At 52.3% G+C, this 13,929-nt stretch overlaps 1 protein-coding gene across 1 annotated transcript; it reads left to right on the top strand.

Moving 5' to 3' along the window:
• Positions 1-1,342: 1,342 nt before the first annotated feature.
• EDA (ectodysplasin A) lies at positions 1,343-10,761 on the top strand. Its single transcript, XM_032393833.1, has 6 exons — positions 1,343-1,352; positions 2,597-2,776; positions 4,203-4,237; positions 5,126-5,177; positions 8,135-8,265; positions 10,084-10,761. The coding sequence occupies exons 1-6, from the start codon at positions 1,343-1,345 to the stop codon at positions 10,333-10,335; spliced, it is 660 nt and encodes a 219-aa protein (XP_032249724.1). The 3' UTR covers positions 10,336-10,761.
• The last annotated feature ends 3,168 nt before the right edge of the window (positions 10,762-13,929 follow it).

Below are 13,929 nucleotides of genomic sequence, written 5' to 3'. Positions count from 1 at the left end.
GTTTCCGCTGCAACCATTATTCTCTTTGACTAGAGGAGTTTCTGGCTGTAATTCTTCCAAAATTACATTAGCAATCACAAGAGAGTCACACTCTTGACACTGAAGTTTGTACTACCCACGGAACACCCTCTAGCTTCAAAATCAGTTAGGCCTGGAAATTCTGGGACATAGAATAGTCTAATATGCACCTTCCTCTGTGCCTATGGCAGTAGACACAGAGGAAGATGAGGGAGAATAGAGAACAATGAGGGAGAACGATGAGGGAGAAGCAAAACTCACAGCCAGCCTAGGGAAGTTTCCTGACTGCCAGGGGTAAGTCAGTCTTCCTTATGGAACCTCAAGCTTGGGAGGAAACAGAGAAATCATCAAGGCCAAACTCCTCATTTCACCAATGGACAAACAAAGGCTCAGGGAGAGAAAGGGATTTGCCCAGAGTGCGTCCATGGCAGAGCTGGGGCTTACAGCCTTATCTCCTGACTACAGATTTTGTGTTCTTTCCACTGCTCTAGCTGGAATTGAAACTTGGGCACTGAATAAGCCTGACTTGGAAGCTGCCCAAATCTGAAGGGAGATGGCTTTCCTGTTCAGCATCTTGAAATTGGCTAATCTAGAAACTGGGCAGATCCAATCTTTTGCTGCTGCTATGCACAGGGAAAATGCTAACGTTCCTTCCTGCCTCTAGGTCTTTAAGGCTACAGGGAGTATCCCCAGGGCAGGAGCCCCACAATGACCCCACTGTTTCATACCAAACACAGATGTAGTTAGACATGGACAACTGGCCTTTTGAATGGCATTGCCATGGGGATTGAGTTTCTGGAACATGAGGCATTATTTGTAAAGGAGGGCCTGATAAATCAGGTCAGGATTCTCCTGCCTCAGAGGCTGGGGGGCAAGGAGTCAGAGTTGTTAAGGGGGTATTTAAGTGAGACTTAAAAGGGTTACATGTAAAACTAAGACAGTACCGCGGGTAGAGATACTGTCGTGGAGTCTGGTCAAAGCCTTCTATACCTGGGATTTCCAAAGATTGTGAGAAAGTAGTGAAGGGAAGAAGACACCCCCCTCCCTGTGGCCACCTGCAGTGCGTGAATTGGGCTGCGCAGAGCAGAGGAAGTAAACAGGAGCTGCGGGTTTTGGTACAAGACCACAGTTATGACTCAGTCAAATAGCTACATCCTGGTGAGAATGTTGGAAGGACTGGAATATGGAATAGAAGGGCCAGGATTGTTCTGAAAGGATAGTGAACAAAAAAAGGGGAGGAGTTGGTGGGCTTAATTAATAATACATTGGAGAATAGGGCCTCAGAGGAAAGATTCTGGGAAGCCGGATTATTCAGCCTATAAAAATGGAGGTTGGTAGGTGACTTAATGTCTATGAGCATATGAGAGTTATTATGTGTATGATGGTAACTATTCTTCTCTAGCTTCACAAAGAATAGAATAGAAGCTTAAACTGCCACAGGAGGGATTTCAGCTAAATATACGGAAGATCTTCCTAACAGTGAGGGGGTGATAAACACAGGAACATGTTACCAAGGGAGTTTACAGAATTGCCTTTCCCAGAGATCTTTAAAAATAGGGTTTAGAGAGGTCAGCTGAGAAAGCAAAAACCTGCCAACTGCCTCCTCAGCTTTTTCTACTCTCCACCTCCCCTTCTTTCCTTCAATCTCTCTCCCTCTCTCTCTCCCCCTCCCTGCCTCCCTCTCCCCCCCCCATGCCCCCCACCTCTCATCTCCCAAATTCCTTCCATTCTTCATTCCCGGCTACCACCACCTCTATACCAACCCCTAGTTCCTATACATCCCGACTTCTTTTTTTTTTTAATTATTTTTTATTTATTTATTTGACACACGGAGAGACACAATAAGAGAGGGAACACAAGCAGGGGGAGTGGGAGAGGGAGAAGCAGGTTCCCCGCAGAGCAGGGAGCCTGATGTGGGGCTCGATCCCAGGATCCTGGGATGAGCTGCAGGAAGACGCTCAACGACTGAGCCACCCAGGCGCCCCTCATCCCAACTTCTATAGGAAACCTTCCTGGTGTTGATATTATGCCCAAGGTCAGGCTGTCCTCCTAGCTCCTTCTTCTCATCTGCATCAAGTCCTCCAAACTGGGTGGTAAACATGAAAGCCACACTCTTCAACGATAGCCCAATGCTCAATTCAAAAAAGTGACCCACGGGTCCGGTAATTCTAATCTTTTGGACTTGGCTGAAAGGTAACCTCCTTTTTGAAACCTTCTCTGACCTCTTAAGCATTTTGTCCCTACTACTCATATGGCACTTAGACTCTCCTGTGACTGTGTCTGTTTCCCCAGTAGACTGAGCTCCTTGAGGGTCATTTATTTCTATATCTTCACACCAGCTCTGGAAGTAATTATTCATGAAAGGGGATAGGGAGAGTGTGTGTGTTTGTGTTTGTGTGTGTGTGTGTGTGTGTGTGTGTGTGTGTGTGTTTGTGTTGTATAATAAAGGTGTTCACCTCTTTAACAGCAGGAACTCTCAAAGGGCTGACTTCGTGTCCTTGGAAATCTGGAGAACTCCTGACAATATGTTTGTTATCAGTCAATGACTACAAATGTAACACTGAATCTTGTCTTTCAGGAAAGAAGGCAGGACCTCCTGGGCCCAACGGCCCTCCGGGACCTCCAGGACCCCCAGGACCCCAGGGACCCCCAGGGATTCCAGGAATTCCTGGAATTCCAGGAACAACTGTGATGGGACCACCTGGCCCTCCAGGTCCCCCTGGTCCTCAGGGACCCCCTGGCCTACAGGGACCTTCCGGTGAGTTCCTCTGTCTCTCCACCTGCCCCTAGGCTCCTTGCAAGTACTTGACAAGAGCAGGTGTGGGTGATCCTGAGAGCAGTTTCCGATGGCGGTCATGGCTTTGGTGAGCAATAAGAAAAGCAGGTCTCCTAGCTCCGTGGAGAGCTAGAACTTGAACAAGCCAGTAGGGCCTGACCTACTCTAACTTCTTGTGTATACCAACCTGTCAAGGACAGGCCACCTGCTCTTGACCTTTCCATCACAAAGCCCTGCCTGACTCTAGGCCTCCCTGTAGTGAGCCAGTAAACTCCCATGAGCCAGAGCCAGAGGCCCCGGAGGGTTTATACTAGATTTCCAGTGGGGGATGGATTTGGTTTGCACTGATTTCCAGCATCTAGCACCGCATGTTTATGTCTGATTGGAAACAGGCTGTGGAGAGGAAGGCTGGGGACTGGGAGAAATGACAAGCCCTAGAACATTCTCATCCCATGAACTCTGAAGTGCCTTTCCCGTAGAGGTAGACAAATAGTCACTGGTGACCAGGGAGTTGGAAACTTACAAGTCACCGGGGCTGGGGAAGAAGCAAATGCGGTCGCTAAGACTGAGGAGTCAAGTGCCTCATGCCACCGCATTGCGCATTCAAATAGCGCTGAATCTGTTTGCATCATTCCTCTTTGGTCCAGGAGGGCATCCAAAAGGTACAGATGCCAATCCAAACCTGCCTGATTGGAATTGACAGGAGTCAGCCTGCCAGAGCTTAGGTCTGTTGTTATTTCCTCTTCCTGCTCCCTTCTTGGATCTTGGGGCTTCAAGGAAATGGACTCTACACAGCTGATTTCTCTAGGTCCAAAAATTCTGTAGCTGGACTCAGATCCTTTGACTCATAGTTCAAATGGGGCTAATCAGCATTACTGTGAGCATAAGAGATGGAGTTAGAGGGTGGGTTTTTTTTGTTTTTTTTTTTATATCCCAATCTTTCCACAGATACTGAGCACTTTCTGTGTGCAAGAGTATATCGATAAGTGGCCCCTGTTCTCATGGAGTTTGTGTCCCAGGGGAGGAGAGAGATGATCAAAGAAGCAAGATATTTACAAATGGCAATGCTGTCTATGAAGACCATGAAAGAAAGGGAGCGAAAGACTAAAGAAGCAAACAGCACCGTCTCAGGATCCCATAGTGGCAGGAACGCACTCTCCTCTATCTCTACGGGGGGCTCAGTGAGGCTCGCCTTGGGGCCCGCGTTAGTGAGAGGCCACTGTCCCTGCTGGACACTGGGCCCACTGAAGAGGCAGGTCAGGGAGGAGTCAGAGAAGGGAAGTAGTATCCTCTCCCATCCTCCCAGGGCTTGGCTGCCCAGAGCCAGGCTCACTGCCACTCGCTGCCTAGCTGAGGAGAGAAAGGGAAGAAGGAGCATGCCCTCTGATTGCCCTGTCCTATTTTGCAGGTGCTGCTGATAAAGCTGGACCTCGAGAAAACCAGGTTGGCTGGGAATTGCTCTCTTCCTGGGGAGGAGGGAAGGCCACAAGGCTAGAACCACCTTCTAGTGGCTCCCGATTAAATTTGCTGAGGCTTTGTTTTGTGAGGGTGCCCTAGAGGTCCCGAAGTTGCTCACTCCCATCTCTAGGAATAGAAAAGCTTTGCCTCAGGGCCTGCCTTTAACTCAGTCTTGCCACGGCCATTTTTCCATTTTTTCCCCATTGCACGGAAAACAGAAGGTCACCATATCCAAGCTCAGTCGTCCCCTGAAATGAACTGCCAGTCAGGCCTATCCACCTGAGCCTCCGACTTCGCAACCACACCAGACACCTTGTCGGCACTCAGACCGCCTGGGATCAGGAGCTTGAAAATCAGCCAACCAGCTCCAGGCCAAACCCAGCCTGGGCTTCTGCCTTCAGGGCCTGATGGGCTCCTCCCTGTCTTTGAGCCTCCTAATCTGTCCGTATTGGCAAGTTCTGAGGCCTGGCCTTCTCTCATCTCAGCCTCCCTCCCTCACTACAGCTGTTTGGCCACAGTCATAAATCTACACAGCTGCACAGTGCTCGATGGCTTGCAGGGAATTTTACATCCATCACCTCATTTGATCTTCAAACATCCCTGTAAGAGATGGCCAGAGATTCTTAAAATCCCCATTTCACAGTCAGGGAAATGAGGCTCCACTGAGGTCACGTAGCCAGGAAGTGGCGGAGCTGTAAATCACATTAGCCACCTGCAGAGACGTGGTCGCTGGCATCCCAGAACAGGAGAAAGGGATCCGAATTGGGAAATGAAAGCAGACTGGAAGTCAGAGGTGGGAACATGGTAACTGGTGGCTGAGCGGGCAGCCATTTCTCTCAGTGACTACTCTTTCTATCCTTCTCATCCTCCCAGCCAGCTGTGGTGCATCTGCAGGGCCAAGGGTCAGCAATTCAAGTCAAGAATGGTAAGAGTCAAAGTAGGCTCTCTCCCCTAAGAGGAGCTTCTCCATCTTCCTTGCCGGTGGCAGCCTTCATGGAATCACCAGCCTAGCTCCTCCCAGGCCCCTTGGAGTAGTACCATGGGCGGTAGGGGGCCATTCGCTGCGCCGTCTGCCCTCTACTGGCTGTCCTGGGTAATTGCTTGCACCTAGACCAGTCGCTACACACAAATTGCATGTAGAATCACTGATGAGGAAGCCAAAAAGGACTTGAGACATCATGGAATTAGGGATTTCTTGGCAGGTGGAGGTTGTATCAGAGTCACCAAGGGGATATGTGTAGTTTGATCAACAATTTCACAATACAAGCTAGAGAAGGTAAAACTACAGAAAATTAAATTCTTGTCTGATGGGTCTCCGCAATAAACGGGTGGAGGAAGCATTTCGGGGTGGGGGGAGGGGGAGGATGCATGTCAGACTCTCCAGGGAGTATAAGATGCTAATATCTATAAGAAGGGGAAACAGGTTTAAGGGGGTTAAGAAAACTGACTTAACAATTAGAGAAAGACAATTATATGATCTCACTGATAATGTGGAATTTGAGAAACAAGGCAGAGGATCATAGGGGAAGAGAGGAATAAATGAAACAAGATGAAGCCATAAAAAATTTTTTTTAAAAAGAAAACTGACTTAATGTAATCCCTGCATTTAAAAGATGGGGAACCAGAGTCCCAGCAAGAATGGATATACCATAAGAAATCATACTGCCTTATATTTGGACTGTCCTTTGGAGTTTTCAACATGCGTTCTTTTGTCTTTCTTTTTTAAAGATTTTATTTATTTGAGAGAGAGAGAGCACGAGCAGGGGGGAGGGGCAGAGGGAGAGGGAGAAGCAGGCTCTCCGCTGAGCAGGGAGCCCGATGCGGGACTCGATTCCAGGACCCTGGGATCATGACCCGAGCCAAAGGCAGACGCTTAACCGACTGAACCACCCAAGCACCCCTTGTCTTTCATTTCATGTGATCCTCACAACAACCCTATGATATAGCTATTAGTTCCTTTTTGCAGAGACAGAAACTGAAGCTCAGAGAAGTTAAATTAACTGGCCCAAGAGTTCAGTAAAGTGCAGGAGCTGGGATTCAAAGCTATGTCTGTCTGATTCTTTCCACAGCACTGGGCTACTTCAGTGATGTGCGTACACTCCACTGAATGATTAGGTTCATTTTCTCCCCTAAAGAGACATGAACATTCATTAAAGAACAGCACTTTGAAATAATGTCCTGTCCCTAGGGTGCACACAGCCTAAAACACCTGAACCCCCAGGAGCCTCGGGAAGCAGCAAGCCAGCCAAGATGCCAGACACTTACGGAGCGTGGAGCGGAAGGGAGGGGCTCCGAGTGCGGAAACAGTAGATGGAGGTTAAGAAACCTGATTCATGGGGACAGCTCCTAAGAGCCCAGTCCGTCCCGAAATGGCTGTGCTGAGCTGCCCTAATGATTGGGCTTAGCCACATCCTGGACTGCCACCTGGATGCCTGAAATGTAATCGCCTCCAAAGTAGAAGTCAGAACAGAATAGTAGAAAAAAACCCAAGGCGTCCTGCTGGGACCAGGTGCCTTGGGCCCTGGGGCCCTGGATGGGCTATAATCACCCTCTGTCCAGGGAGCAGTGAGACAGGCAGGAAATAGATTTGTCTGGATGGACGTGTGGCCTCCATGCTTAGTCTATGCCTGAAGCTACGGATTTTGCTCCCACTACCACACAATAAGACTGGTTCCAACCCCTCGGAACCGATCTCCAAGAGTAGTTTATGCTGATCTTTAGTTGCACCAAACACAGAAGGGAGGGGGACAGAGCAGTCACTTGGAGGGGCTGAGCCAGGGCATCTCTTCCTAACTCCTGTCCCCACCCACTATCACCTCAAGGGACGATGACCACCTATTCCAGAAGGCCAGTTTCCTCACACCTCCGAGAGGCAGGCCTCCTGAGACTAGCCAAAGATGGACATTCACAACATAATTTCTTGGGTGGAGCATGGAGGGTTTTGAGGGGAGAAGGCCCCCAGGGCTTGGACTCTCTCCTCCAGTGGTAGGAAGGAACATCCCTCTTTCTGCAGGATTGAAAGGGAAGCTTTTCCTCCACCTTCACATACTGGCTCTCACTGTCCAGCAAAGGTGGTAGGACTCCCCCTGTGCCCCCAATGGGGTTGGGCTGACAGGTGCTTTACCAGAGGTACCTCGGCCCCCAGACACCCTTGCCAGCCCCTGGGCTGGCTCCAGTGCTGCTTGGTGGTCTATCCCTCACTCTCGTAAAGATCCCCCTCTCCTATGGGGCCTTAGTCCTGGTGGCCACTCATTCCAGCTGCCGTAAAGTCTGACTCACCCCTGATCCCTAAGGTTCTCCGGGTAGACGATTCCTTGGGCTGAGTGGTTTCCTGGGAGGATGGGGGGGGGGGGCAGGGAAGCCTTCCAGAAAGGAGTGGGCATGAAGGAACTGTAAAAAGGAATCTTGAAAGAAGAAAGACAAAACCCACGGAACTGAGACACGGGGGAGGGATTCAGGAGCTATGGCTAGAGAGATAGAATGGAATAATAAGACCTAGCCTGCCACTCAGTGTCTGAATTATGCCTGCGCAAGCCCCAGAACAACAATGAAAATAGGGCAGCATGCCCACTCTCTTCTTGCCCTCACCCCCAACTCCAGCTAGAAGGTGTTGGTTAAAGACCCTACCAGATGGAGGGGTCAGGAAAGGAGAGAGGGAGACAGACAAGTGGACCCCAGGGGCCTGAGGCAGGCCTGGCAACTGCTCGACACACAGAACGCTTTCTCTGCTTCCAAATGCTGTTCTTAAAGCTTGGCCTCTGGGGCTCTCCACTTCGCACTGGGATAGGGATGGGGTGGAGGGGATGCTGCTCGATGTCTCTTGTTTCTATTGCCCAGATTATTCTGACATGTACTGAGTGACTGCCCTTCTCTCATACTGAGATCTTTCAGGTGGAGTGCTCAATGACTGGTCTCGCATCACCATGAACCCCAAGGTGTTTAAGCTACATCCCCGCAGCGGGGAGCTGGAGGTACTGGTGGACGGCACCTACTTCATCTATAGTCAGGTAGAAGTGAGTACGGTCTCAGGCCTAACTCTTCTTATATCCAGAATGCAGATCCGGTGCAGGCCACATAGGGGCACTGTGGAGCCAGCCAAGACCTGCTAATTCCCCGCTTTCTAGGGGGACTGGGGTGGGGGCACTACGCTGGGAGGGAGTTGAAAGGAGGAAAGAGAGAAGGGCCTATTTGGGTTGGGGTCCCCCCCCACAGCCAGTTATCCTTGAAAAACGGCAAAGGGGCCCCTCCCACACCCTGCCATCTGATATCCTCCTGCTGGGCCCCAGGCCCCTGTTTCCCCAATGAGCTGTTTGGTTCTACTGCCAAACTCCATCTCTGTGTCAGTATATATCCTTGGAGGGTCAGTTGCAGGGCTGCTGAGCACCCCTTCCCCCCACACCGCTAGCTTCACGCTAAATAGTGCTCCTGCAGGCTTTCTCTCCACCTCAAAACCATTTTTGACGGTCTTTCCTTCCTCTTTCTCCCGTTTGCTTGTCCACCTTTCTGTGTCTCTGTCATTCCCTCCTCCATCCTGCCACCATGCTCCCAGCCCTTTTGGCCCTGGGTTTCTGTCCTTGTCCTGCCCCCGCGCCTGCTCCCCAGGTCTGTCCATCCACTCCCGCCCCTGTTGTTTGCCTCCACTGGGGTGGCTCCTCAGAGCTAGAGGTTAGACAAGCCCTGAGGTTGGGGCTTCTGTGGGGTGGGCAGCGAGCAGGCGGATGGACAGAAGGACTGCGTAGCCAACAGAAGGGTCTCACGGGAGAGTGGCCAGAGAAGGTGGATTAACAAGCATTCGCTCAGCCCACCAGGCATCCTGGCACAGCTTGGGTCCTGACGCAAGAAATCATATGGCACCTGAATACACCACTCCCTCCCGAAGAGCCTATGGAGGAGCAACCTTTCATAAAGTGATTTAGGATGACCTATGGGGGGGGGAGGGGACATGGGTATAATCCCATTGTCCTATAGACCATTTCTCCTAAGGTCCTTTTTTTGGGGAGGGGGGAGTAGGGAATCAAACCTTGGGGTGGGGTATTTTCTGGGCCCAGAATAGATTGGAAGTGGCCTCAGGCCTTGAACACCGTGAAAACTGGGAAAATCCCCCTTGAAACCAGGCCGCTGAATATGGGTTGGCACTTCCCTCTGGCCACAAAGTCAGGGGCCTGGGTTTTGTCCTTCCAAATTCTTTAGCTTATCTCTGGTGGATAGCACTCCGTCTCTCCAGATCTGTTTCCTTAATCATCAGAGGGCCAAGGGGCACCGTAAAAATCAGGGAGAGAAATTGAGTCACAGGGGAGGGCAAGCTGCAAGCTGAGTAGCGGCCGGCCCTAAAGAGCTGAAGAAATGGCAAGTTGTTACCGTACCCTCTCTGGGAAATCAGCAACTTCCAAGGTCAGCCACAAATAGTCCTTGGGGCACAGCACGGGAAGTATCCATTTGTCTGTAGCACTGATTGAGCCCCTACTGTGTGCAGAGCACCGTGCCTCTTGCCGGGGGCCGGGCCGAGCGGGGCGGAAGGCAGGGGAGGGGCTGGGAGAGCTACCGGAGGGAGAAAGGGCTGGTTCCTGCCCTCACAGAGCTGACAACTGGCGTGCTATTGGAAAGAGATTTGCTCAGTCCCCTGAGCCCCACGGAGTGGGGGAAGCGCAGCAGATCAGCCCATCATCTTGCCTTTCCTGTTGACCAACTCACACGCCCTCAGGTGGCACTGCCCCCCTTCACAAGGTGTGCGGGCAGCTCATCTGAGAAGGTCCTGTCTGTCTGCCGCAGGGAAGGGCCCCACCCTCCCCTTCCTCTCTCCCCCAATCCCTTCTTGTTGCCTCTCACCCCAGGTCTATTACATCAACTTCACCGACTTTGCCAGCTACGAGGTGGTGGTGGACGAGAAGCCCTTCCTGCAGTGTACCCGCAGCATCGAGACGGGCAAGACCAACTACAACACTTGCTACACCGCGGGGGTCTGCCTGCTCAAAGCCCGGCAGAAGATTGCCGTGAAGATGGTGCATGCCGACATCTCTATCAATATGAGCAAGCACACCACCTTCTTTGGGGCCATCAGGCTGGGCGAGGCCCCTGCGTCCTAGATTCCCCCCCACCCCGTTTCTGTCCCTGCCCGCGCCCCTGCCCCAGGGTTGGGAGCCAGGACTCCCAGAACCTCTCAGTGCTGCTGTGGAGTGAGGTGTTATGGGTGTCGCAGCCACAGAGATCAATACCCCAGGGCTATTTATTCCCCGGGGACTCCAGGATGATGAGGCCCGCTTGACTTTCCAGAATGACCTTGAGTTCACAGAACGTTTGATGGAGCCCCAGAGTTTGCAGGAAGCAGGACCTTCTTCCTTGGCTCCATGTGTCTACTGGCTTATGGCTCAACTCTTCAACCTCAAGGTCCCTGTTGTCAGAGTGATTGTTTCTTGCACTAACGTGGGGTTTCTGGGGCAGCAGGCAAGAGAAAGCAAAGGTGGACTCCAGACCGTGGGGGCAAGCCTCTGACCCTTAGGCGCTGCCGTTCCTCTCTTGGGTAGGGCTGGGGGGCAAGGGTGGGGCGGGAGGGGAGTGGTGAAGCCTACGCAGAGGGGCGGGGAGGGGAAAGGCGGGTGCTGGTGGCAGAGACCCAGGGAGAAACCTGCCAAGCAGGCATCCTCGGTAGTGGAAGGCTTCTTGCTGCCCTGCGCTGCAGCCTGCCAGAGGGTCGGGGCCAGGGGGTGCTCTTCCCCCTGGGGCTGAGAGCCACCTCGCGGCAGCTTGCTGGGCTTTGGGGTACAGGAGGTTTGCCCTTCTCGGAGCAGTGGCAGGGAATGGCCACGCCTGCCTGCCCAAGAACCTGAAGGCATACTTGGGGCCACGTGCCTTTCACTTTGTTTACAGCCGTGTTCCACACTCAGAAAAATCTCTGGGTCCCCTTCCAATTGCCCCCTTTCCCAGCCTGACCAGAACTCCTGTCTTCTTTCGCCACAGAGCCTACCTCTGTCTAAGACAGGCGCCTTACCTGGGACCTGTGCTTATGTGAGTCTGGGATACTCTTTCGATGACCTGGGCGCAAAGAGACTTTTCCGTTTATTAAGCAACACAAATATTCATCTAGTCGAGTTGTGTCTGGGGGCAAAGGGTTGGACTGGATGACCTCCGGGAGTCCCTTCAAATTCGAATATTTAGGCAGCTTCCACGATAGCCTACGAATATTCCCAAACCCCAGCCTGCCCCCGGGGCATTAGCAAGGCAGAACTTTTCTGCCTGACCCCAAAAGGGCAAGAAGTGGGATAGGACGGTGGGTTTTTTTCCTCAAGTTTGCTGTGACCCAAGGGGTCATTAGCCTAGGCCCTATCCAAAAGGACAGCAGCCGATGCCCTACTGACCCACCTTTCTTCACTCTCGCTTCAGAAAGCCATAGCGGAGTCACCAGAGATCCCAGTGCCGATCGCCTGAATCCAGGCTCAAGAGAAGCCCAGCAGCTAGGCATCTGGCAAGGCTCTGCCCTGTAGCCAGGTCCAAAAACACCTTACCCACCCCATCCCCTGACCCCAAGTTCCCCACTGGATCATATAGTGGGACCATTCAAGGGCCTTATCTCTCACTGCCAGGGGCCAGGCTGGTTTCTGGATGCTGGGTCTAGCCCAAAGCTGGGGAAGGCCAGTGTTGTACAGTGTGCTACTGTCACTCCTGAAGTGAGTTTCCTTTGGAGGAGATGGGGATAAGTCCCTTCGGGCAGCTGAAATCCACCAAGGACAGGTATTCATTTCTCCACTGTACCTTCCATTTCCAAACAACTGTAATGCTCGGCCCTTGGTGGGTCTGGGCCAGTGGGGGTGGGCTATGCCGCCATCGTCTGGCTGCTGATGACAGCCTTGCGACCCCAGGTGGGGTGAACTTTAAGCATGCATCTGGCCCAGGCTTCTGGAAAGTGCCTTAGATAGTCCTCAGTTGTAGCGAGAACTAAAGGGATCCTCTCCTTCAGGTTTGGACAGTATTTTCTCTCTCATTATCTCCTTTGAGGATGCTATGAACCCCATTGTGTAGACAAGGCTCCGAGAGGTGAAGTGCTTTGTCCAGGATCCCAACCAGTTTAAGCTACAGGCCTGGGGCTTCAGCCAGGTCTGCCTCCAAAGCCATTCCATTATGCTGCAGCATTGTGTTGAATGTGCGGTCTAGAGAGAACCAATAAAAATGGGAATAAGGACCCCAAGTCCTTCAGCATCCCAGAGAGAAACCCAGACACGTGCGTTTTCGTTCCTTGGTGGTAATTCCTTGATGTTCTTTTGGCTGCCGGGGGCTTTGTGGCAAAAAGAGTAGGACATTTCTTTGGGAAACAGCTCCTGTGGTCAGAATCGTCTTGGCACCACGTCGAAGCAGCAGGCCTCCAGTACCCACAGAACTGTATCCCTTATGCTCTTCCACCCACCCGTCGTGTAAGGAGCCCCTGCTGCGGGCAAGGGCCTCCGCTGGTTGCCCTACAGACAGATCACGGGAGCTGGTCCACTTCCCACAGCTACTAAGTGACTCCTTGGCTCTTTCTACCATCCCACAGAGAGCCTTGCTCTACCAGGATGTCTCCTGATGGAGGAAAGGCCCAAGAGAGAGGCCTGGCTCTAAAGCCAGATGTGTGTGAGGAGAGGGGAGGAGGAGGCTTCCTAATTGTACCCCTAAAGGACATTCTGACACCCACCCTGAGGTCCAGCTATGGAGGGGATTATGGAGGGGCTAGGTTTCGCAGAGGACCCTGTATTCATTGTGAACCCTCAAAAGGAGCTAGAGGGAAGGAGGCGAGGAAGGAAGCAACAGACAGCTGGGGTGAAGCAATTTACTAGCGAGAGGATGTGGGAATAGATATATGGTCTGGAATGGCGCTGCTGTGAGTTCACCAGAGGGCCAGGGCTAGCGTGGAGAATGGGATGAGGACATCTGTGAGCAAGCAGATGGCAGAGGTTTGAAGGAGAATGGCATGGCAGGGGCCTTGGCCAGCTGCTTGGGCTTCAACAGCCAAGGCCGGCATAAAAGGCATTCATTGGGGGCTGCTCAGCTCCTGGTTCCTTGGGAAATGTCGTCTTTGCCTTCTGTCCCCACTCATCCATCCTGAGCCAAATTCCTTTGCCTAAGCAGGAAAGGGCTAGGAACCCTGGAGGCGAACAGAGACTTGGATCCCCGGGCAAGTACATGTGTTTTATGTAACTTCCGGTGGATGCAGAGTCAGGGACCTTTAGAGCGAGACCCAGAGGCCCAGATATGGAAGGTGACCTGGCCAAGGTGAACGAGTCCTGACCTGCAGACTCAAAGGAGTGAGGGGGTTGGAGCTGTCTCTGTCCTGCACAGACCCCTCCTTTCTTCTACCCCCAAACTCAAGGCTGGAAGTGCTTGGCCCCCTTCAGGAGCCCCACCAGGCAGGGGAAAGGGTTGCTGCAGCCGCCATCAGAACTCTCTCCCACCCCCCCCCCGCCCCCAGGCATTCTCCCTGCCCCGGTCTCTGGACTGGAAGTCTCTGGGCTGGCCCAATACCAGGAAGTCCCGAGGCTAGCCAGCATTGCCTCAGCCTCCCTCCCTGCCCACAGAGAGGCTCTCCTAGGCCGCAGTGAGCACAAAGAAGGAAGCAGATTGTTTCTTTTAACTCCTGTTGGGGCTCTCTCTAAGGGGATTCGGGGTGTGCCATTTCTTGATTCAAAAAACTTTCACCTGGGGTGGGGGGGTGG

Source organism: Phoca vitulina, unplaced genomic scaffold, assembly GCF_004348235.1.
Source record: "Phoca vitulina isolate PV1807 unplaced genomic scaffold, GSC_HSeal_1.0 scaffold77, whole genome shotgun sequence".
NCBI lineage: Eukaryota > Metazoa > Chordata > Mammalia > Carnivora > Phocidae > Phoca > Phoca vitulina.
Note: the sequence above shows the minus strand (reverse complement) of the source record. Positions and strands in the feature narration are given on the sequence as shown.

Bases quoted from the DNA above. Each gene is read 5' to 3' on its own strand.
- EDA (XM_032393833.1), top strand. The intron at 2,777-4,202 runs GTGAGTTCCTCT...CCTATTTTGCAG, and splicing joins TGGCCTACAGGGACCTTCCG to GTGCTGCTGATAAAGCTGGA. The intron at 4,238-5,125 runs GTTGGCTGGGAA...TCATCCTCCCAG, and splicing joins CTGGACCTCGAGAAAACCAG to CCAGCTGTGGTGCATCTGCA.